The 22,940-nt window shown below is 38.3% G+C and overlaps 2 protein-coding genes across 2 annotated transcripts in view; both read right to left on the reverse strand.

Moving 5' to 3' along the window:
- Window positions 1–22,940, reverse strand: part of LOC127413473 (matrin-3-like) — a 73,085-nt gene that overhangs the window by 48,036 nt on the left and 2,109 nt on the right. The gene's annotated exons all lie outside the window — the stretch shown is intronic.
- On the reverse strand, window positions 1,582–21,918 carry LOC127413477 (matrin-3-like). Its single transcript, XM_051650663.1, has 9 exons — window positions 21,029–21,918; window positions 19,391–19,452; window positions 17,299–17,337; window positions 9,709–9,812; window positions 9,276–9,334; window positions 8,889–9,005; window positions 6,925–7,050; window positions 6,762–6,815; window positions 1,582–6,656 (listed from the first exon to the last, which is right to left on the reverse strand). The coding sequence occupies exons 1-9, from the start codon at window positions 21,797–21,799 to the stop codon at window positions 6,210–6,212; spliced, it is 1,779 nt and encodes a 592-aa protein (XP_051506623.1). The 5' UTR covers window positions 21,800–21,918; the 3' UTR covers window positions 1,582–6,209.

A 22,940-nucleotide genomic window follows, 5' to 3' on the forward strand; every position in this document is an offset into this window, starting at 1 on the left:
AGGAACTAATTTAATGCTTTTACAGCTGTTTCTGCTCAAGATCACATGAAAAATTCCAGAGCAAACAAGATGTTTCCTATACGTATCCTATATACAGTATCTGTCAATGTCCACGAAAGTAAAGTCTGTCTATCTATCTATTAATAGGACCTATACATATTAATTTTGACTGATTTTATTTTCAAATACAGAAATAAGTGTCCTGAGATATCTCACCGGTCTCTGTGACAGCTGTAGACTTTGTAAACAGCAAACAAAAATGTGTCCGTGGACCACGGTCATTGACGCTTTTCGCCTGTAAATCATTTTGCTCGTTTTCATAGGGTTGTATTTAAAGTGGTTCACTGATGCTATAATTCACAATGTTTGTTAGTTGAGGGCGCTATTATGCCACTGTTGAATTTGACAGCCACAGGAACAAACAATGCTGCTCTTATGCTCAGGTTTGGTCTCAAAATTATCTTTGGAGGGCGGTGTTTTGAAATGAGGTGTAAAAGGCACACACTTATCGGTTCGGAGTGGAACTTCAATAAATGGCCCTTTGGGGACCTAGGTAGCTCAGTGGTAAAAGACGCTGGCTATCACCCCTGGAGTTTCCCAGGCATGCTGAGTGACTCCAGCCAGGTCTCCTAAGCAACCAAATTGGCCCAGTTGCTAGGGAGGGTAGAGTCACATGGGGTAACCTCCTCGTGATTGTTATAATGTGGTTCATTCTCAGTGGGGCGCGTGGTGAGTTGAGCGTGGTTGCCGCAGTGGATGGCATGAAGCCTCCACACGCACTATTTCTCTGTGGCAACGCGCTCAACAAGCCACGTGATAAGATGCACAGGCTGATGGTCTCAGATGGAGGCAACTGAGATTTGTCCTCTGCCACCCGGACTGAGGCGAATAAATACACAACCACAAGGACTTAAAGGTATAATGGGAATTGGGCATTCCAAATTGGGAGAAAAAGGGAAAATAAATAAATAAATAAATAAATAAATAAATAAATGGCCCTTTGAAGGTCTCTGCATTGTTCTGTCTTTTCTGAGCGCTGAAGTAAAGCAATTATTGTTAATTTACACTTTACAAATTGATTGTTTTTAATTTTATCTAACTCCAATTTCAAATTAATCTGACTCCAATTTAAGTTGAACTCTAATTTAGATTACAGCTCTAATTAATTTCTGATCATTCTTTTAATTTGATCTTTTTAAATTATTGATTACTCTGAATCATATTAATTTTCATTATCCTTTCATTCGTGTCCTGATTGTCTCTTAGAGTCATATTCCAGCTGATTAATTGCATAGATCTCACAGACACAAAATCGCCAGCCTGTTCATAGTCAGCGGTTCCAGGGTTTACTAATATCATCTGGTTCGGCCGCCTACTGCTTGCTCATAACCAGATGATAGTTTTATTTAGTCACGTTTCATACAACTTGCTAAGATGGTGATAAGCAGTGACTGGTAGTCTTACGTGGTTTCCTCCTATTCATAAGCTCCAGTAATGATAATTATCCTTGACATAAGTTTGCGGTAACAAAAGGCGTCCCTCGAATCTACCGGTGATAAATGATTTCGGAGGAATTCAGAATAAATTAAATAATAACAATTTATTTGCCAGGTAGGATTTAAAATGTAAGTTACAAAATCAATCAAAGCCAATTTCACACATGATCAGAATAAATAAACATTTCTAAAAATAAAAGACAAGTCAAAGAAACATACCTGACAAAACTACATGCAATGGCAAAGCATGGGAGATCTGGCTTACAGATTCCCTGAGCGTCTTGCCAACTTTCCTTAAATACCCAGACAGAATAAACATTGTGTACCAAATGGTATTATCCTTTGAACAATGAGAATTTGGGGGTGAATGGGTTCTTGACTTCCTGGGATTTAACCTTATTAACATATAGGAGATGATTTAAATTGTAGGTTAAGGGGGGGGTTGAGATCCGGGTTCTTTGCTGGCCATGGCAGAACACTGACATTCCTGTCTTGCAGGAAATCACGCAGAGAACGAGCAGTATGGTTGGTAGCATTGTGATGCTGGAGGGTCATGTCAGGATGAGCCTGCAGGAAGGATACCACATGAGGGAGGAGGATGTCTTCCCTGTGCTGCACAGTGTTGAGATTGCCTGCAATGACAACAAGCTCAGTCCGATGATGCTGTGACACACCGCCCCAGACCATGACGGACCCTCCACCAAATCAATCCCGCTCCAGAGTAGACTTCGGTGTAACGCTCATTCCTTTGACGATAAACGTGAGTCCGACCATCACCCCTGGTGAGACAAAACCGCAACTCATCAGTGAAGAGCACTTTTTGCCAGTCCTGTCTGGTCCAGCGAAGGTGGGTTTGTGCTTCCTGTCTTCCTGCAGCACTGTCTTAGGCATCTCACAGTACAGACATTGCAATTTATTGCCCTGGCCACATCTGCAGCCTAAGGCACGTTCATGCAGATGAGCAGGGACCCTGGGCATCTTTCTTTTGGTGTTTTTCAGAGTCAGTAGAAAGGTCTCTTTAGTGTCCTAAGTTTTTATAACTGTGATATTAATTGCTTACCGTCTGTAAGCTGTTAGTGTCTTAACAACCGTTCCTTAGGTGCATGTTCATTAATTGTTTATAGTTCATTGAACAAGCACGTAAAACATTGTTTAAACCCTTTACAATAAATGAAAATAATATCTTTAAAATACAGTGTCCTGAAAAAGGGACGTTTCTTTTTTTGCTCAACAGGTGAACCGCTAATATTTGATGTAATGGGTATAGGCATGCGCAGACTGCGGGTCATATAGCCAAGGCTATTTATTTTAAATGTCAAATAATGTTCATATTTCTCATCTTTTTTCTGTTAATTATCACCTCAACGTTAGGCTATATGTCTATTTTTCTTAAATGCTCCAACTAAGAGTGCCTAATGTTAGATTGATTGTTTGTGTGATGTGAGAAAATAAACCATTTTTGTCTACCTGATATAGTAGATTTATTTGAATGTGGGAGCAGTTCAGGTCACGGTCCTATGGAATTAAATTAGTGCTCCTGTCAGATAACGGGTTGGGTGTTCTGTTAAGTACTGTGGGTGCAGGGGGGTGCGGGTTTACAAATCAGGACCTGTGCAGGACTCTGACGTAACATCTCCTCAGCTCCCGAGGGATAATGGGATAGTAAAGTGTCCAGTCGGTCTGCACTTCAGAATCTCACCGAAAATAATAGGTCTTTCAGGTATTTCTCACTTACTGCTTTATGAATACTGAGGTTTGGGACATACTACTCCATTGGCATACTGTTTTTGGCATACTATATACTGTAATAGAGAAGTATGGATATTCGAATGCAACGACAGTGTATACAATTTTCATGGAATCAACCTAAAAACTGATAACCTAAAGCTGGGCATGTTAAGCAGGGATAGGATTAAGTATTTTTACACTGAATATATTACACACACCACCTATAAATCAGATGGAAACCTTAACACCTTGTGTATTCCAGCAGTCTTAAAGGAATGGTGACTCTCTGAAATGGTTTGAAACCAGCTGAAAAAACTACATTTATGCATCTAGATGACCTATGTACAGTATCTCTTGCTTTGTTAAACTACTGAAGCAGAACATATTGCCCTACTGTTGCACACTGCTCAGCTTCCTCAGTCTGTAGCCACACCAGCCATGAACTCCCATTTCTTACGGGCCAAGAAAAAAATCATTACAATCTCTATTCATAAATAAACAAATTCAAGGCAATTCCTGTGGGGCAATTGGGCATGAAATTTACCTGAAATTTACTAATGTTCCGAGATTTAGAAAGGAAAAGTGCAACAGCTTTTCAGTGAAGCGGAACCCAAAATTGCTGCCACACTGCAGCGTTCTAACAGTACCGTAAAGTCTGCAAACATACAATACTCCCCACTACACTTCAGTAATAATGTCTTGATCATGCTGGTACATCCAATCTAGACATTAACTGGCTGTATTAGAGAGAGCTCATTAATTTACATGAGCATTAGCTTTGGGTCTTTGTTGTGGAAATTCCAAGGCAGAATGTCTTTCTGGATCTTTAAAAATACCTGGAAGTAGTCTCAGTCACCATAGAGAAATTAAAGGTTTCCATAGATGAAGAGCAAAGAGCTCTTTGTGTCCTCTGCCGGGCGTGGTTTCAGTGATACCCTATGCCAGGAGCAGACTGGCTCCTCTCTGCACTGAATACAATTGCTGTTGCTGGGCAGAATAAGGAGTAGGGTCAACTAAAAGACACACACAATTTTTCACCAAGCAGAGTACAGAGTGTCCACACATTACATAGTGTGCAGGGGAGAGAACAGACAGAGAGAACACAAAGTACCCAGTAGAGAAACAACAGAATACAAAGTCTTAATAATTTTCTATTACAGTCTTACACACACAAAGGTAGGATCAACATCACTCATTCTAAGGACTTCTTAATTATTAATTGTGTGTGCCTGTGCACCGGGGAACTACAGTGCCAGTCACACAAGCAAGACTAAACAGATCCCAGAAGAGTGACAAGGAGAGAAACAGTGGTGTGAGTTGGACTTAACCACCAGAGACCCAATCATTGATATTAATTATATATTTCCAATAGCTAGTGTGTTTTCTTCTATCTTGTATGTACTTTATATGACTAATTGAGTCATTTAAAGTACAAAATTGATACAGTACCATACAAAAGTCTTAGGCCCATAAGATGTTTCACAAAAACATTCGTCTTAAAATGGTTATTTCTATCTTCAGCTTTAATGTGTCAATAGGAAATATACATATTAGACTCCCAAACATTCCAAATAGAATAGAAGAACAGGGAGCTCTGCAACAGGTGACATGGCACCCACAGAGCCCACACTGAACATCAAATCAGTCTGGAATTACATGAAGAGGCAGAAGCAATTGAGACAGCCAAAATATATATTAGACCTGTGGCGAATCCAAGCTTGAAACATCCTATCTGCCAACAACCAATGTGTACCTAGGATAATAAATTTTTATGCAACAAATATTGACTTATGGCATTATTTTGGCAGAAATCCTTACTATGCATAATTTTTCATAAATGTGATAACCTAGCCATTTCCGGCTTTCCTGGCATTAGTAGCTGTCCATACTCACTGATGTATGAAAATGGGAACAGCTATAACCTAAAACTAGTTAGATCTGAGCTTTACCGTCTGCCCAGTCACGAAGAGCAACAAGTTAACAAGGAGTTACAATTTTGTAAAGTGAAAATAAATGACCAACAGTGACAAAATATGTATGAATTTATCACAATTATTGGTAGGGACAAATATATATATATTTTTTTACATTGATGGGCATTTTCCTTCCAATGTTTCCTCTAAGCAGCATGCGTGCAGCACTTCTGATTTTGCTCCCATGAAGACAGAAGAAAATTCTATGCAGAAGGCAGACTTAAAAATGTGTGGGGAAAGCTAGAAATGTCTTGAATCATAGCTAAATGAATGGACAGCAATTGAACTGGAGTCCATCTACATGTCCACTCTGTAACAAGGAGACCCAAGAGCAGAGGAACAGTTCAAAAAATGTATTAACAATACATTATAACATCAACTGGGCTGGTGAAGCGTGGAGAACCCGACACCGACTGCAGTAAGAAGGTGATAGGTGTGTTCATCAATATGTGCGCGCCATGGCCGGGCAGTGAGCAGATCCCTGAGGAATCCTCCGAGAAGAGTGTTTTCATAGGCGAGCGTATGCATCGTGGTAGTCAGGAGCAGATCCGTGAAGAATCCTCTGTTGAAGAGTCGTGGGTGCAGAGAACAAGTGCACAGCAAACTGGAAGGTAACCACACTCCCGACACATGGGCAGAGATGGGCAACCAAAACAGATACACGAGCAGGACCAACTAGGCAGAGCGAGGTGAGTTACTTTAACACCAAACAAAAATCTAGCAAAGAACATGACACAATGAAGGGATTAAATGAGTAGTGTATCAGTGGAGAAACAGGTACTGCAAGCACGCTAATTAGTGGCATGGAAAAGGTGGTCACACATGCCGACTGCACCTGAGACACATGAGGGAATGAAATGACAAATCAAACAGAACAGACCAACAAACTCATCGGAACCGTGACAGTAACACCCCCCCCCCCCCCCAAGGGACGCCTCCTGCCGGGCAGGGAGAAGAGTGCATAATTCAAAGGTTTTGTCCAGGGGTGTTGTGCTCGCCAGTAACCCCCTGCCTACTGACAAGCGGTGTCTTTTACTGGACAGGAAGCTTTGACATGACCAGACTGGCCACAATAAAAACAGAGTCCTTGAATGAGGCGTCGTCGCTTCTCCTTATGAGAAACGCGGGCCCTCCCGTTCTGCATGGGCTCTGCGTTGGACCGTGATTCCGGTGACCTGGCTGAAACTGTGGACTGTGTATTGTGGTCAGCTGCCTGGGTAGGTGGAGAACAGCGGTGGCGTAGGGCCAGACGTTGATCCACTCGGATGGGACTGGCATCAGGTGGCTGCCGGAGTTGTTGAACGACAGAGGTGAGCTGGGCAAGCTGCGACGCCATCATCTCCAAAGCCCGGTTAGAAGCGGAGATCTGATCCTGCTGACGTCCCAGTAAAGCTTCCTGCTGAGACAGGGCGGGGTGGAGGGTGGATTCCTCCACTGGGTCCATCGCAGCTAGATTGTTCTGTCACAAGGAGACAATGAGACCCAAGAGAAGAGGAACAATTCAAAGAATTTATTAACACTAAATTATAACTTCAACTGGGCTGGTGAAGGAGAAAAACACAACCTGGCTGTCTCCTCCCTTCACAGGTCTAGCGTCTCTGTTTGGCCTTCTACATTTCTGAATTGATAAAAGGAAATAAGCTTTACTGACCAATTTAAAAGCTAAATGGTTGATCTTCTTTGCTTCTTTCTAACGTTGAAACCCTAAATCTTTTATTCCATCTCACCTTTATTACCATCAGTTCCTTTGACAAATAAATCTCTATCTCTTTCCCATTTAAAATGGCAGGCTTACGCTGGTAGTAATTAGCCATGGCCAAAGCTTCCTCGTGTGTCTGCAGCTCCAGGAAAGCCTTTGAAAAATAATACAGAGATAATGAGTGCAAAAAATATTACTGTAATTGTGTAATGTTATTAAGAATATACAGAGAGCCCAAAAATGATTGTCACACAACAGCACAAACACACTTTAAAAATAAATACAATCAATAAAAGAGGTCTGTTTGGTTTCACATTATAAAACAATAGATGTGTGATGAACTACAACTGTGGTCACTCTGCAAGGGCACCTGTGTGAACTTGAGGGGAACTGACCTCATACATCCACTAAAATGACCTTGAGACCAGTAGATTCAAAGTACATTATATTGCCAAAAGTATTCGCTCACCCATCCAAATAATTGAATTCAGGTGTTCCAACCACTTCCATGGCCACAGGTGTATAAAATGAAGCACCTAGGCATGCAGACTGCTTCTACAAACATTTGTGAAAGAATGGGCTGCTCTCAGGAGCTCAGTGAATTCCAGCATGGTACTGTGATAAGATGCCACCTGTGCAACAAGTCCAGTCGTGAAATTTCCTCGCTACTAAATATTCCACAGTCAACTGTCAGAGGTATTATAACAAAGTGGAAGTGATTGGGAATGACAGCAACTCAGCCACGAAGTGGTAGGCCACGTAAAATGACAGAGCGGGGTCAGCGGATGCTGAGGCGCATAGTGCGCAGAGGTCGCCAACTTTCTGCAGAGTCAATCGCTACAGACCTCCAAAGTTCATGTGGCCTTCAGATTAGCTCAAGAACAGTGCGTAGAGAGCTTCATGGAATGGGTTTCCATGGCCGAGCAGCTGCATCCAAGCCATACATCACCAAGTGCAATGCAAAGCGTCGGATGCAGTGGTGTAAAGCACGCCGCCACTGGACTCTAGAGCAGTGGAGACGCGTTCTCTGGAGTGACGAATCACGCTTCTCCATCTGGCAATCTGATGGACGAGTCTGGGTTTGGCGGTTGCCAGGAGAACGGTACTTGTCTGACTGCATTGTGCCAACTGTGAAGTTTGGTGGAGGGGGGATTATGGTGTGGGGTTGTTTTTCAGGAGCTGGGCTTGGCCACTTAGTTCCAGTGAAAGGAACTCTGAATGCTTCAGCATACCAAGAGATTTTGGACAATTCCATGCTCCCAACTTTGTGGGAACAGTTTGGGGATGGCCCCTTCCTGTTCCAACATGACTGCGCACCAGTGCACAAAGCAAGGTCCATAAAGACATGGGTGAGCGAGTTTGGTGTGGAAGAACTTGACTGGCCTGCACAGAGTCCTGACCTCAACCCGACAGAGCACCTTTGGCATGAATTAGAGCGAAGACTGCGAGCCAGGCCTTCTCGTCCAACATCAGTGTCTGACCTCTGGAATGCGCTTCTGGAAGAATGGTCAAAAATTCCCATAAACACACTCCTAAACCTTGTGGAAAGCCTTCCCAGAAGAGTTGAAGCTGTTATAGCTGCAAAGGGTGGGCCGACGTCATATTAAACCCTATGGATTAAGAATGGGATATCACTTAAGTTCATGTGCGCCTAAAGGCAGATGAGCGAATACTTTTGGCAATATAGTGTAATTAAAAAGCAGCTAAGTGTAATTAGTTCTCAGAAAAGGTCTAGCATCATTTGTTTGTAGATCCCACTTGGTTTATATTTTGTCATGTAATGCAATGATTCATACATTTTAAATTGTGACAAAAGTGTCCAAATACTTTTGGGGGCCACTGTATACTAAATATGTGCAATCTTATTGCAAACTCAAAATTATGTATTGTCATGAGCAAAAAAGTAAAAAGAAAAAAAAAAAAAGAAAAAAAAGAACTGTAAACAGGCTTAAAAAAACTGAACGAAATACATCTACAGCTATGGGCTATTACCTTGTGATTCAGCACAATATGCTTATGAACGGTGCCAAAGGGTTTCGCCAAAGCAAACAGTGTGTTTGATGAAAGTGGGTTCCTGTCATATTTTGCCACAACCACTCTACTTCTTATCTAAAATTAGGAAAAAAAATATTGATGAGTGCACAAGTGACAAGTTAACTTTAACCACTCACATCAAAAGCTGCCATTACTGAAAAGACCACTCCAATTAAATATATGTCAGTGTTTCTCAGCAGCACAAATTGCAGGTGTATTTTCCAATCAAGAAAACATAAAAGGTAACTAGACTGAAAGATCTATTTTAACATTTCAAAACAAAGAAACAGTAGCTGGAATAGAGCCTTGACACTTGCCATCAGATAACTTTCAGTATATTTTTACCTTTGGAGCTGCTGCATATGATGAACTTTTATTTGTCATTCCCATACTGGAATCAGACCCTTAAAAAGAGTGATAACAATTAGCCAATATTTCATAAGAAAAGTATTTGTCATCTTTGAATTCTACAGAAGGTAGCTGTACAAGTTTAAGTAGAATATGACTTGTCATATAGCTGTACATCTTTTCAAACATATTTGTCAAAAGTACAATTCATTAATATAATGTTTTTTTTTTTTTTTTTTTTTTAGTAGTAGAAAAAAAAAGTTGCAATAAATATTTTCTACTGTTCTAAATTCTGCAGTTTGACAATTTCATGAAAGTGGATTGCTGATTCATCAAAACAGTCCTTCTGTAAAAAGACAGCAAAAAGGATGTCTGCTAAAAAAAAAAAAAAATAGCTTTATCAGACTACATCCTCAGAAAGATATATTACCCCAGTTGGAGCTCATCCCTGATCTTTGTAGACCAGCACCCACTGGAGCTGCTCCCAGCAATCCATATTGACGACTTTTTGTGTCCAGTGAAAGGGAAGTCGCCCTAAGAGAAATATATTTTTAATGCGCTTTTCTAGGGGTGGGATGATAAGGTTATCTAACGAATCGGATCGAAGTAAGATATGATGTTCAAGATTCAATATAACAAATAAATGACAAAGTATGACAGAAATGTTTTTTATTTTTGAGAAAAATTTAAATAATATTTTCTCATCATCAGAATAAAGTTTTGTAATAAACATTATAAATGCTCAAAGTTTAAACAAGAGTTTATCGTATACCTTTTGCTGTAAGAAAGATCACAAATAAATAAGCCTTCAGTACATTAAGGTGGATCAGGTGCAGGAAAATTATGACGGGTTGGAATCAAAATTCCTCTATAACATGCAAGGGACAGCTGTACATTTTTGTATCCCTAGCCTAGCTCATATTAAAGCCCAGGAGTGCCATTTACAAAATAATTAAGGAACAAATTATCAATCTATTAATTTGAAAATAAAAATGTGAATAAACCAATTTATAAATGGACAAATAAATAGACATTTAAATGTGAATTAACCAATTTATAAATTGACAAGATGCATTTAAATGTGTTTACTTCATGTTTAAAAATGTACTTATATTTAGCAATAAAACAGCACATAAGACATTTTTAAATGCACCTTTTAAATTGCGTTTTAAAAATCATTTGGCAATTGCTTTTCTTCATCCATTTGCAGACTGCTTTTCTTTATTGTTTGACTTTTAATTTTTCATTTACCATTTGTCAATCCATACCTGCTGAAGCCCAGGAGTGCCAATAAAAAAAAATAAAAAAAAATGAAGGAATAAATTATCAATTACTTTGAAAATAAAAATTGAATAAGTCAATTTATAAATGGACAAATAAAGACATTTAAATGTGTTTATTTAATTAATGTTTAAAATGTAATTATATTTAACAATACAATTGTGCATTAATAAATCATATTTATTTCATGTTTAAATAATTAAAATGTAGCAATAAATGAGTACACTGAGTCTTTAAATGCACTTTAAAAGCACCTTTTAAATTGCATTTTAAAAAGGTATTTGCCAATTGGTTTCTCTCATCCATTTGCCAATGGCTTTTCTTTTCTTTTTTGTTTTGCTTTTCCTTTTCTTTCTCCAATTGAGAATAGTGTTTAAAAAAATGCCATTAGGCTGTTGACTGTTGAACTGTGTCTCAGTTACAAGACACCCTCCCTCTCCTACGTGCCAGTCGAAGAGGAAGACGGTACAAGCTGTTTACGTGATATTATTGGATTTGCAAAATAAGAAACGGATGCAAAGCATATCAGAATTTAATGGTGGCTCATTCACTGTTGCTGTGAAATGGTGAACGTGACAGTTTCAATCTCTCCCCCTTAGATCGGGACATTCGCGCAACTCATGGAAGAGGCGCTGACCGCACAGAGAAATGCCAGTTTCAGAGTTTGTAGTAATTTACATGATCTGCTTCCGTTTTATTTTAACTTTAATAAAGCTATAATGCATTAAATATAACTGCATTTAGTCAGTCGCAAACTGCAGTGCTGCTCTCGCATGTCATCATTAGAGTTTAATGTGATCTCAGGTTACGTTAAATGAGATCAAATGACTATTCGACAACGGACATTTTGTCGACAATTTTTTGTCGCCGTTGTCGATAACGTCAACTAATCGTTTCAGCCCTATCTAATATTACGCTTGGAAATTTTGGTGGAAACTTTAAAATACTCAGTACATATATAACAATCTGTAACATATGAAGCATTACAATTAACATGGATACTTGCACTTGTCTGTTGCGACATTACTGTCAGGTCCAATATAGTTGGCACTGTCTCTCTGCAAAGCCTGCGTCGAACTGTGTCTTGTTGGAAAAATAATCCACAGTAAAAAGAAGCAAACAAACAAACACGATCTGGGATCTGGGATATATAAATATCAGCCACTCTTTCCTAACGTTAGGATCATTAGGAATCAAATGCAGAGTCTGTTTTTCCACAACTGGCACTGCACAAAGTTTTGTAAACTTTGCAGGTACCTCAAACCTCTTGTTGCTCCAATAATCCCTGTTTCCCTCCCTGCCGTGCCGACTCTTAACACCGCTCTAACCGCGAACCTGTGGGTTTGCCAAAGAGACGATGATGTAGTAGTAGGTATTGACCTGTTTATGCAGAGGCAGACTTGTGCTGATGTATTCATCTCTATTACATAACAGAAATGAAGTAGAAAATGAGTAATTTAGGAATATTGGTTTCAATAAAGCCTTTTTTTTTTGGACTAACAAGTAAATTTTGAGTTCTGAAACACACATTTATGTTTTTATAGTACTATGACCTCTTATATGTCAAAAGATCAAGGACAATTTGATTTCTTAATCATGACACCTTTAAAGCAAGTTTAAATATCTTATATGTTGCTTCTCAAGTGCATCTTGTTTTAAGGATTTTACATTTAACCATTTTAAATGGAAAATAAGACAAAAACAATTGATAACAATAGGATTTTTTGCAGTGAATTTCTTTACTGAATTAACATAATTAAAAAAAAATTAGTCTGCCTTTAATTCAGTAATTGTCATTTAGAGGTATTTTTAAAAGATGATTTTATCCTCCATTTTTTTAGTAAGCACGTTTAATACAACCCTTTAAGTCGGGGCACAAGCTGAATAATCAGTTAAGAGCTAATGATTAATCTTGTAAAAACTGCCGAATAGTTGTTCTAATAATTGTTAGATTAATCTATTATCAAAATAATTGTTAGTTACAGCCCTAGTTGCAATCCCATATAATTAAATCTTTACCAAATCTATACCATTCAAAAATGAACATTTGTGCTGGTTCTGTGTTTGTGATATTAGACATAATTCTTTTGGCTGTCTGATGTCACAGTCCTCCCAATGAGGTCCAAATCGCTCCAAACCGGTGCCGTTTGTTTGTCATAAAGTGCAAAATGTAGGTGTCTCGACTCGAGACGTATGTTTAAAAGTTTAGGTTCTTTAAATTGACATGCTGTCTAAAAACACGAACAAGTCAAAGACGTCCATCTAGCGCACGTTCTCAAAGAAATCAATTATAAAACAGCACGGACGGACACAAAAATGTGCTCAATGTGAACGGCCTTCAGTGTAAGACTAAATCTTTAGAAAACTTTGATCACATTTGCCTATTCTTTATTATTTGTTACTGCACATTTTAGAATTTAGAGTAAACTATTAAGTCATCAAAACTAAGATGTAACACAAAAGTATGGAAATTATACAGTGACCAAACCAAATTAAATCAGAAACATCTTATATTTGAACTTCTTCAGTGTAGCCTTTTGTCTATTCCAGCTCTGCACATTCTGTTCATTTTCTCAATCAACTTCAGGTGCATCCTGGGATGCTTTTTGAACAGTATTGAATGGTTTCATATGCTGGACACTTGTTGGCTACTTTTCTAAAAAAATAAAAAAAAAAGGAAAAAGGAAAAAAAGATTAAACAAATAAATAAAAGGTTTCAATAGACATCTATAATTAATCACAATTTATATTTGAGTACAGAAATAATCCCAAGCGTTTGACCATAAGCCTTTAGATCAAAAGGTTCTAAGCTTATGAGGAAAAAAAAAAAACGTACTGTCCTTTTGGACTGGTTGTGTAGGCTACACTTAATTTATATGTTCTTAATATTAATTTTATTACCTTTAAAAAAAACATTATTTGATTTGTAATGTATCTTGCTATGTTTTGCCATTACTGTAGATAAATCTAGAATAACTGAGTTTCAAGTTTTTTAAAAAAAAGTTTTTAAGCATAAAGTAACCATTTAAAGTGATTTAATGAGGACAAATTAGACATTTTACAGTTTGGGCAGATTAGCTTCAGAAAAGGTCACTTTAGCTGAAAGGTGAGTAGTTTTCATACCTGGTTTAAATATCAGACCAAATCTGATATTTCCTGACAGAGAAAGAGAGATGTGTTGGAGTTTGATGGGGTGACAGATTAAATATTTGCCAAAAAACGAAAGCTTCAATGATACCAAACATGGCACAAACTAGAAGCGAACACAAACGATGGAGACAGGTGAGAGTGATTGACGTGGGGTTTAGCCTGTGCAATTTCATGGCTCCCAAAAGCTATCTTGTTAAATACAAAGAAAGGAAAACATTATGATGTTTCTTTTGACAGCACAAATCAAGCACAAACAAACGACACCGGTTCAGAGTGATTTGGAGTGACGTCACTGCTCCCAAAAAGTTTCTTGCTATATCTAATGAAGGGAAATACTTAGTGCTTCTTTTAACGGCACAACTGCACAAACGAACGACCCGGTATGGAGCGATTTGGACCTCATGGGGTGGAAAGTGACGTCACACAGCCAAAACAATTGTCTAATATTTAAAACACGAACCAGCACAAACGTTCATGGTATAGATTTGGTAAGGTTTAATTATATGGGTTGCCAACTTCATGGAGGTGCTTTAGTGCAGGATTTGGCGGTATTCTTCATCGGCTCGGTACCTCAAGCTGTGAAGTAGGGTGAGGCAAATGGCGGTTGCTGCGCATTTCAGTTCGGGCTACTGGTCGGGAGACTGGTTCTGTTGACTGCATCATGATTATCAGCTCCGATCCTGGACACATATCACTGTGCATGCTCGGGTAAAGCCACGTGCAGCATTTCATAACAACAGTGAACGAGCCACTATTAACTTCTGATAAGCTTCGCATCCGTTTCTTATGCGTGGGAATTTGCAGATCCAATAATATCACTTAAACTGCTCATACCATCATCCAATGACAGGCCGTCTTAAATCCTCTTCGAGTGGTACGTGGGAGAGGGTGTGTGTCTTATAACTGAGTTGCAATTTCATTGGTTGCTACCACGAGCCAACAACCTTATGGCATTTTTTTCTCCCCAATTTGGCATGCCCAATTCCCAATGCACTCTAATTTCTCGTTGTGGTGTAGTGACTCGCCTCAATCTGGGTGGCGGAGGACGAATATCAGTTTCCTCTGTGTCTGAGACCATCAATCCATGCATCTTACCACGTGGCTTGTTGAGCGCGTTACCGCGTAGACATAGTGCAGAGGCTTCATGCTATTCTCCGTGGCATCCACGCACAACTCACCACGTGCCCCACGGAGAGCAAGAACCACATTACAGCGACCACGAGGAGGTTAACCCAATGTGACTCTACCCACCCTAGCAACCGGGCCAATTGGTTGCTTACGAAGCCTGACTGGAGTCACTCAGCACGCCCTGGATTCGAACTTGCGACTCCAGGTGTGGTAGTCAGCGTCATTACCACTGAGCTACCCAGGCCCCCCAATGGCATTTTTTTTAAACTCGATTCTAAATTGGAGAAAGATAAGGAAAAGGAAAAGCAAAACGAAAAAGAAAAGCCATTGGAAAATGGATGAAATTTTCAAATTAACAGATTGATAATTTATTCCTTCATTCTATTTTAATTGGCACTCCTGGGCTTCAGCAGGTATGGATTGACATAAGTTCATAAGTTCTTAAACTACTTCAAAGAGTTTTCATCAAAAAATCCTCCACGTGCAGCAATGACAGCTTTGCAGATCCTTGGCATTCGAGCTGTCAGTTTGTCCAGATACTCAGGTGACATTTCACCCATGCTTCCTGTAGCACTTGCCATAGATGTGGCCGTCCTGTCGGGCACTTCTCACGCACCTTACAGTCTAGCTGATCCCACAAAAGCTCAATGGGGTTAAGATCAATAACACTCTTTTCCAATTATCTGTTGTCCAATGTCTGTGTTTCTTTGACCACTCTTTCAAAAGTGGCTTTTTCTTTGCAATTCTTCCCATAAGGCCTGCACCCGAGTCTTCTCTTTACTGTTGTACATTAAACTGGTGTTGAGCGGGTAGAATTCAATGAAGCTGTCAGCTGAGGACATGATGAGGTGTCTATTTCTCAAACTAGAGACTCTGATGTACATATCCTCTTTAGTTGCACATCTGGGCCTTCCACATCTCTTTCTGTCCTTGTTAGAGACAGTTGTCCTTTGTCTTTGATGACTGTATTGTATACCTTTGTATGAAATCTTCAGTTTTTTGGCAATTTCAAGCATTGTATAGCCTTCATTCCTCAAAACAATGACTGAATGACGAGTTTCTAGAGAAAGCCGTTTCTTTTTTGACCTAATATTGACCTTAAGATATGCCAGTCTATTGCATACTGTGGCAACTCAAAAACAAACATAAAGACAACGTTAAGCTTCATTTAATGAACCAAACAACTTTCAGCAGTGTTTGATATAATGGCAAGTGATTTTCTAGTACCAAATTAGTAATTTAGCATGATTACTCAAGGATAAGGTGTTAGAGTGATGGCTGCTGGAAATGGGGCCTGTCTAGATTTGATCAAAAATGACTTTTCAAATAGTGGTGCTGTTTTTTTACATCAGTAATGTCCTGACTATACTTTGTGATCAGTTGAATGCCACTTTGGTGAATTAAAGTACCAATTTCCTTCCGAAACAGCAAAATCTGTACATTATTCCAAACTTTTGGCCACCAGTGTAAGTACATTTTAAAACATGAATTAATTAAACACATTTAAATGTGACTTTATTTGTCCATTTATAAATTGATTTATTTATTCATATTTTTATTTTCAAATTAAAAGATTGATAATTTTTACCTTCATTCTTTTGTAAATGGCATTCCTGGGCTTCCATAAGCTCAGGGACATCTTTTTACGCAATGAATTTTTATTATTATTATTATTATTATTTGTTTGTTATTATTATAATTACATTTTAGATTTTGAAAAATGTAACAATTCTTCATTCTATCAATTAATAATGTCATGAAATTGGATAAATACTAATGACATGAGCAGTCACTGTTTGATGTGTGTACAATTTACAAGTATTTACATCGAGTTTACATTTATTTGCATTACACCGCTAAAATAGTACTGTCTCTTTAAGAATGGCAGCAGTTCAGTGAACACCTCAGTGCTTTGTTTCAGTGCACATTAACAAGAGACACTGCACAGATACTTGACAGCATCTGTGCTATGTGATATAAAAATGAATGCTTATTTTTACTTTCTGATCAACAAGGATATTAAAAGACATATTACTCTATGAAATTGTAGTGCGTAGATCTAATCTTTGATGGACACACATTACACAGAAGAAATTCTCCATTTTAATTTCAAGCACTTTTCAACTAAACAAGGTGATTATCTAGGTATTCCAGTACTTAAAAGTTCTAAAAATCCAAAAGCTAAATCCAAGCACTTTAAGGACCTTGTGCAAGCTCTGTAACTAGTGTAGAAAAAAGGGAGATTTTTATATGTTCCTTGAAGGTTATTCATTTATGATCACATGGATGGAAAACTAAATATCCAAAATATAAAATTTTACTTCGATATGGTTTGTCATTTATTTTAGTTCACAATATTTCTAAATTTGATATATTGTACCATCTCTACTTCTTTCTGCACAGAGATTCAAAAAAATGTCTCAAACTCAGTATTTTGAAAAATAATGTGACAGTGACATACATGTGAGCCGAGGGCAAGTGAGGATCCCAGTCCGGGTACCTGTACAACAACAGAAAACAGTTTGCAGTTGCTTTACAATTCTTGAGCTTAAAATCCTAAAGACAGAAAGTTCAGTGGAAGCATCCACTTTAATACACTTTAGTTTAAAATGGGATTTGATGCCATCAAACAAGTACCAAAATAAATATTCTGTCATCATTTACTCAACCTCATGTTGCTCTAAACTATTATTTATAAAAAAAAAAAATAAAAAAAAAATAATTTTCTCTATATATATAAGGGCTGAAATGATTAGTCGATGTTATCGACAATGTTCATTGTCGAATAGTCGTTTGATCTTAACGTAACATACGATCATATGAAACTGTAATGATTGCACATAAGAGCAGCACTGCAGCTCACGCCTGACTGAGAAGAGGAAGAAATCACAACTCGCAGTCCAGACGCACTCTAAACTTTCCAAACAGCTTCAGGTGATGTAGATCACAAAGTATGAGAGAATTATAATGCAGAAATACAAAATAAGTAAATACAGAAGCACTCTTCTTGTGGAATAAGCAGAGCCGGAGCTGACGCTCAGCTTGTTTATTAATAAGAGAGAGTTTGTTTTTTTGTGAGTTAAAGATGGACTGAAGTGAACAAAAAGGTGATAGAGGGTAGTTTTTGCCCCATTATACACTGCAAAAAAAAACAACAACATTTATTTGTTTTTGTTTTGGCTTGTTTTCCAATATAAATATCTAAAACTCCTTTAAAACAACGTACATTTACTTTAGCAGCTATACTGCAGAATACATTTTTTTTTTATCTGAGAATGTTGCATATAATATTAAAAATACAAATATTTTAAAATATCCTTTAAAAAAAGATGCATTCACCTGAGAAGCAGCATATAAGATATTTAGACTTGCTTTTAGAGAATAGAACTTGAATATAAGTGTATTTTGTCTTCACTGCACTCGCAGAAATGTAACCAAGTGAAAAAATACACTTATATACAAAATACACTTATATTTAAGATACGTTCTCTTAAAGCAAGTCTATCTTATATGTTACTTCAAGTAAATGTATCTTGTTTTAAGGATTTTTAAACAATTATAAATAGAAAAAAAGACAAATACACTTGATAACAATAGGATTTTTTTGTAGTGAAATTTTTACTGAATTAAACATAATACAAAGTATTTTTTCCCTTTAATTCAGTGAATGTCATTTAGAGGTATTTTTAAAAGATGATAGTGTCCTTTTTATTGTTAGCAAGCACGTTTAATACAACCTTTTAAGTCGGGGCACAAGCTGAATAGTCGGTTTAGAGCTAATGATTAATCGTTGCAATAATCGCCTGAACAGTCGAATAATCGTTCTAATAATCGTTAGATTAGTTGATTATCAAAATAATCGTTAGTTGCAGCCCTAATATATATATATATATATATATATATATATACACAATGAAAGTAACAGGATAGATGCTAAAATCACCATAAATGAAATGGCTTTGTGCAAGGAACAGACTGAAATTTAATCATTACTCACTGAAAGACTTGTTCTCAAATCTTATTAGCATTAACTTATATGTCGCATAATGAGATGTGAGGGCTATATTGGAGGGGAAGATTATAACTGAAGAATGGCTTTAATTTAGGTTTCACACAAAGGGAGTCATTTGGACTCCTTTTATGGGGCTTTTTTGTCCTATTTGGAGCTCCATAGGCCATGGACACTGTATTCTTTCACAGCATAAAAAGGTTGAGAATCAACATTCTGCCGAATATCTCCTTGTGTGTTCTACAGAGGGTTATTTGGGATTGGAAAGACATGATGGTGGGTAAAAAGGATGACAGAATTTAGTTTCGGTCTAACTGTCCCTTGAAGGTTATTAAATTCAACACTTATGGCTATCACCATGCATTGGATAATGATTAATCCAAAGGATATTGAAACTAGAAAAGCACAAACTGGAACTGAAGCCAATTTGAACCTCCCAAACAAATAACAGTTTAGGATTGTGAGATTGTAAAATGTTTCCAAAAGTCTACCAGTGTGGCTTAAACATTTGAACAGGACAGTTTACACACAGCAGTCCACTTACATTTGCAAAAGGAGTCTGCAGTTTTCAGAATGACGAATCCCAGTTGTGTGCCGAGTCCATTCCTTCACAAACACAGGAAAGGATAAAATAAATATCCTGAACACTTCACCAATATGGACAGTAGAATTACTGCTAGAACTAAACAAGTGAAAACCTTATCCTATTGGATAGGTCTGCAAAATTAATCGTATTTTAATCGCGATCACGATTTATGCCCCTCACAGTTAATTAAGCATAATCGTCTGCGATATTATTGAGCTAGCAAACAGAAGGTGTCAGCCAGGTAAAGTTGCAAATTGTTGTTCATTTTCATTATAGGCTGTGTCTATGGATGATAGACCAAATCACAAGCTCTTTCCTAGTTCGTTTTCACCTCATCTGACCAATCACGCTCTCTTCAGATGTTCGCTACTGACCAATCACTGTTTCTCTTTTGAGCACACGCTGAAATACAGAACCGCACCGCAGATGTTTAGGAGTCTCGTACGTGCAGTGCACAAGGTTAATTTTATGCCGTTCTGTGCTCGATGCACATGAAATTAATTCCATCTTGTGCTTTGATAATGTATGTTTATACAGAACAGCTGTGCCTGGAGTTCAGTTTTTGCACGTAGCTAACTGGGTTAAAGTGCTACGCATTTACCCCAGTTGCACATTTGCCTAATTCCAAATATATTTGGCCATAACAACTGTATAACAAATCTAAAGTAACCCATCGGCACAGGGGTTGTGTGGAGCAAGGAAGAGACGAGAGCATTTCTCCATGTATGGAAGGAGCACAAAACGCCACTGTCACCTCTGCTGGTAATACAAAGAAACAACACTGTCTTCATTCAAAATAAAAGGCTTGATAAAATAATTAGGCTTCCTTCAAAATAAACACTTGAGAATGTACAGCAATTCTGCTGTTCATTTATTAGAGAAATATTACTATTAGCCTATATATTACTGTAAGGTATGGGGATATAATAATAGTGTTATTAACAATAATAATAATAATTTAAAAATTGAATTTAAGAGGATGCAAGTGTAAACACCTGAGTAACTGTTTCTATTAGCAGTAAAGAATGGGCAAAACATGCCTTAATTTTGGTGAAAAGAAATAATTTACTAGTTTGCAGTTCTAACAACTTGTTTAAAATGAGAGCTACTGTTTAATGTAATTTTATGTTTTTTGTTCTTTTAGATTTGTTTGTAATTAAAAAATTTTTTTCAAATAACAGAATAATCGTCGATTAATAATCATGATTAAAATTGAGCAAAATAATCATGATGATCATTTTCACCATTATCGTGCAGCCCTACAATTGGACTAAAGCTGCCTTGACAAGTTTTTGTCAAATTATCCCTAAGCTACCCTTCAGCTTTGATTATTGTCTTTAAGTGTTAATGACAGATGAGTTCAGAAATGAGCCTGAATTGTGTACAAGGTAAAGAGGAATGGTCACGTACCAAGTGAATACTATAGACATCCATTGTGTTCTTCAATCAAATTTTGTGCAAAATTAAGCAACACAGACTTAAAAAAAAAAAAAAAAAAAGAAGAAAAAAATAACAAAAAGGTCTTCTCAAACATGTGGGACACTTGGACAAGAAAGGAAGTGTGTGTGCAAGAGGCAAGCAACTTTAAATACTCACCATGACAGAGTGAACATCAAAATCACAAAGGGCACACACATAGGGAAACATAGGGGGCATGACTCCCAAGAAATCTTGCACTTTCCCATGGGACGGGGCCCCCATTCTTCTTTGCATGAACATGTCGTCAGATGCCGATGATGTGGACGTGCCAAGGCTGTGGTAGGAGTCGTGGGAAAGCTCAGAATATTGTCCCTCTCTGCTGCCACTGCTGCCGTAATCTAACATGTCATACCCTCGATCAGACGTATCGTGCATGGAACTATAACCAAAGTCACCTTGTGAACGGCTTTGACTCTGGCCACTGAAAAGGTCCAGTCTTCCACCCTGCATGTCACCCCAATCCTCTCGGCTACCTCGGTAGAAAGTCGTCTCTGAAGAAAATCTTGACAGATCGCCAGCCATGCGGTGGTCTGCTTCCATTTTGCGGCTCTTAAGTTGCATGATAAGTTGGGGCAAGGTCTCCAAGCTGATGTTCTCCTCTGGAACCTGTGCCAAGGCGTCCAGGTCAGTTGGTGACAGACCTAGGCTGGCGATGAGTTTTATTGTATTGCTAATGTGGCTGCCCGCTCGGTGGGGCAGCTGAGAGTCCCGGTCTTTTCCCTCCCCTCCAATCAAACCAGCCATGCCACTATGGGACTGGGAAGAGGAGCTGTAGGGATCAGAGTGTGTCTCACCCACACTAAAGTTTAAAGTCTCAGCAGCTGCCAAAAGGCCACGGGCAACAGAAAAGCCTTTTTGAGCACCATCATTTATCAGTTTCTGGGACATGGTTTTGAAATGGCAAAAATTCAAATCAGTAGGAAAAGAGAGGAACAAAGAGATTTAAAAAATCCCCAGAAGGACAATCCGTCGATACAAGTCTGGACCTCAAAGACACTTCATAGCAGAGAAAGATTGCTCCTCCAGAATGAAACGGGTCTGCAGAAACACAATTGGAGCAATAATTTCGAGCATGCTCGCGAAATGGGTTAGCAGTGGCACAGGAAAGCAAGACAGTGAACTCCAAATGGTACAATGCAAGGAATAGAAGCAAAAATTATTTACAATGAAGATTCAGTTTGGTACACCGACCAATTAGACCATAAAATGAAGATTTACAAGTACCAAGAAGAGTTATTACCACCATTTATTGGGAAAGTACAATTGACCTTTGAAGGAAAAAGAATTAAAATCAAATTTAAATCCTTAAATGTGGATGTAAAGACAGGGATTGCACAGCACTTTCTTTGTCAGGAGAGAATTTAAACATCAAGTTGTACTGTGTGACCAAAAACTACAAATAAGTGTGTGTTCACACTTGGCAGGTTTGGTTAGATTAAAACAAACTCTGGTGCGATTGCTCTGTTAGTGCGGTTCATTTGAACAAGTGTGAACGCTGCCATCCGAACCTTGGTGCACACCAAACAAGCGGACCGAAACCACCTGAATAGTGGGTCTCGGTCCGCTTCCAAATTAACTCTGGTGCGGTTCGATTGATATATGAACGCAACATGGACCAAAGACGTCTAAACAGACCAAAAACAGGAAGTAATTTGCCTAATACAGACCTCAAGCATACCTGGTTCTTCTCATCATAGGAGCTATGTTGCCCATTACAGTTTGGTACAGGTGTCGGTACCGCCGTCAGCAGTCCTTGCAGCATATCTTCGTTTGTGTGTGCAACGGAGGAATTCCTGGCCCTGTTTTGACTCCATTGACTCACATTTTATTAGCTCTTCGTTTGTTCTCAGATTGTAAAAATACCACCATATATACATATATAAATCTAACGAGCACATATCGCCCAGCAGCCAGCATTGTTTTGTATGTTCGGCAAGTTCCGTCGCAAAAATACGTCATAAAAGCTGTCCAATCTGGTTGTGACTTTTTCCTGATGCCTTTTGTTTTATAACAGATTCAGTGTTAAAAA

This window comes from Myxocyprinus asiaticus, chromosome 22 (assembly GCF_019703515.2).
Source record: "Myxocyprinus asiaticus isolate MX2 ecotype Aquarium Trade chromosome 22, UBuf_Myxa_2, whole genome shotgun sequence".
NCBI lineage: Eukaryota > Metazoa > Chordata > Actinopteri > Cypriniformes > Catostomidae > Myxocyprinus > Myxocyprinus asiaticus.

Excerpts from the sequence above, each read along its gene's own strand:
- LOC127413477 (XM_051650663.1), bottom strand. The coding sequence starts at position 21,799 with ATGTCCCAGAAACTGATAAATGATGGTGCTCAAAAAGGCTTTTCTGTT. Across the intron at positions 17,338-19,390 it reads TGCAGACTCCTTTTGCAAAT|GTACCCGGACTGGGATCCTC; the intron begins GTAAGTGGACTG and ends GTTGTTGTACAG. Across the intron at positions 7,051-8,888 it reads ATATTGTGCTGAATCACAAG|GCTTTCCTGGAGCTGCAGAC; the intron begins GTAATAGCCCAT and ends TATTTTTCAAAG.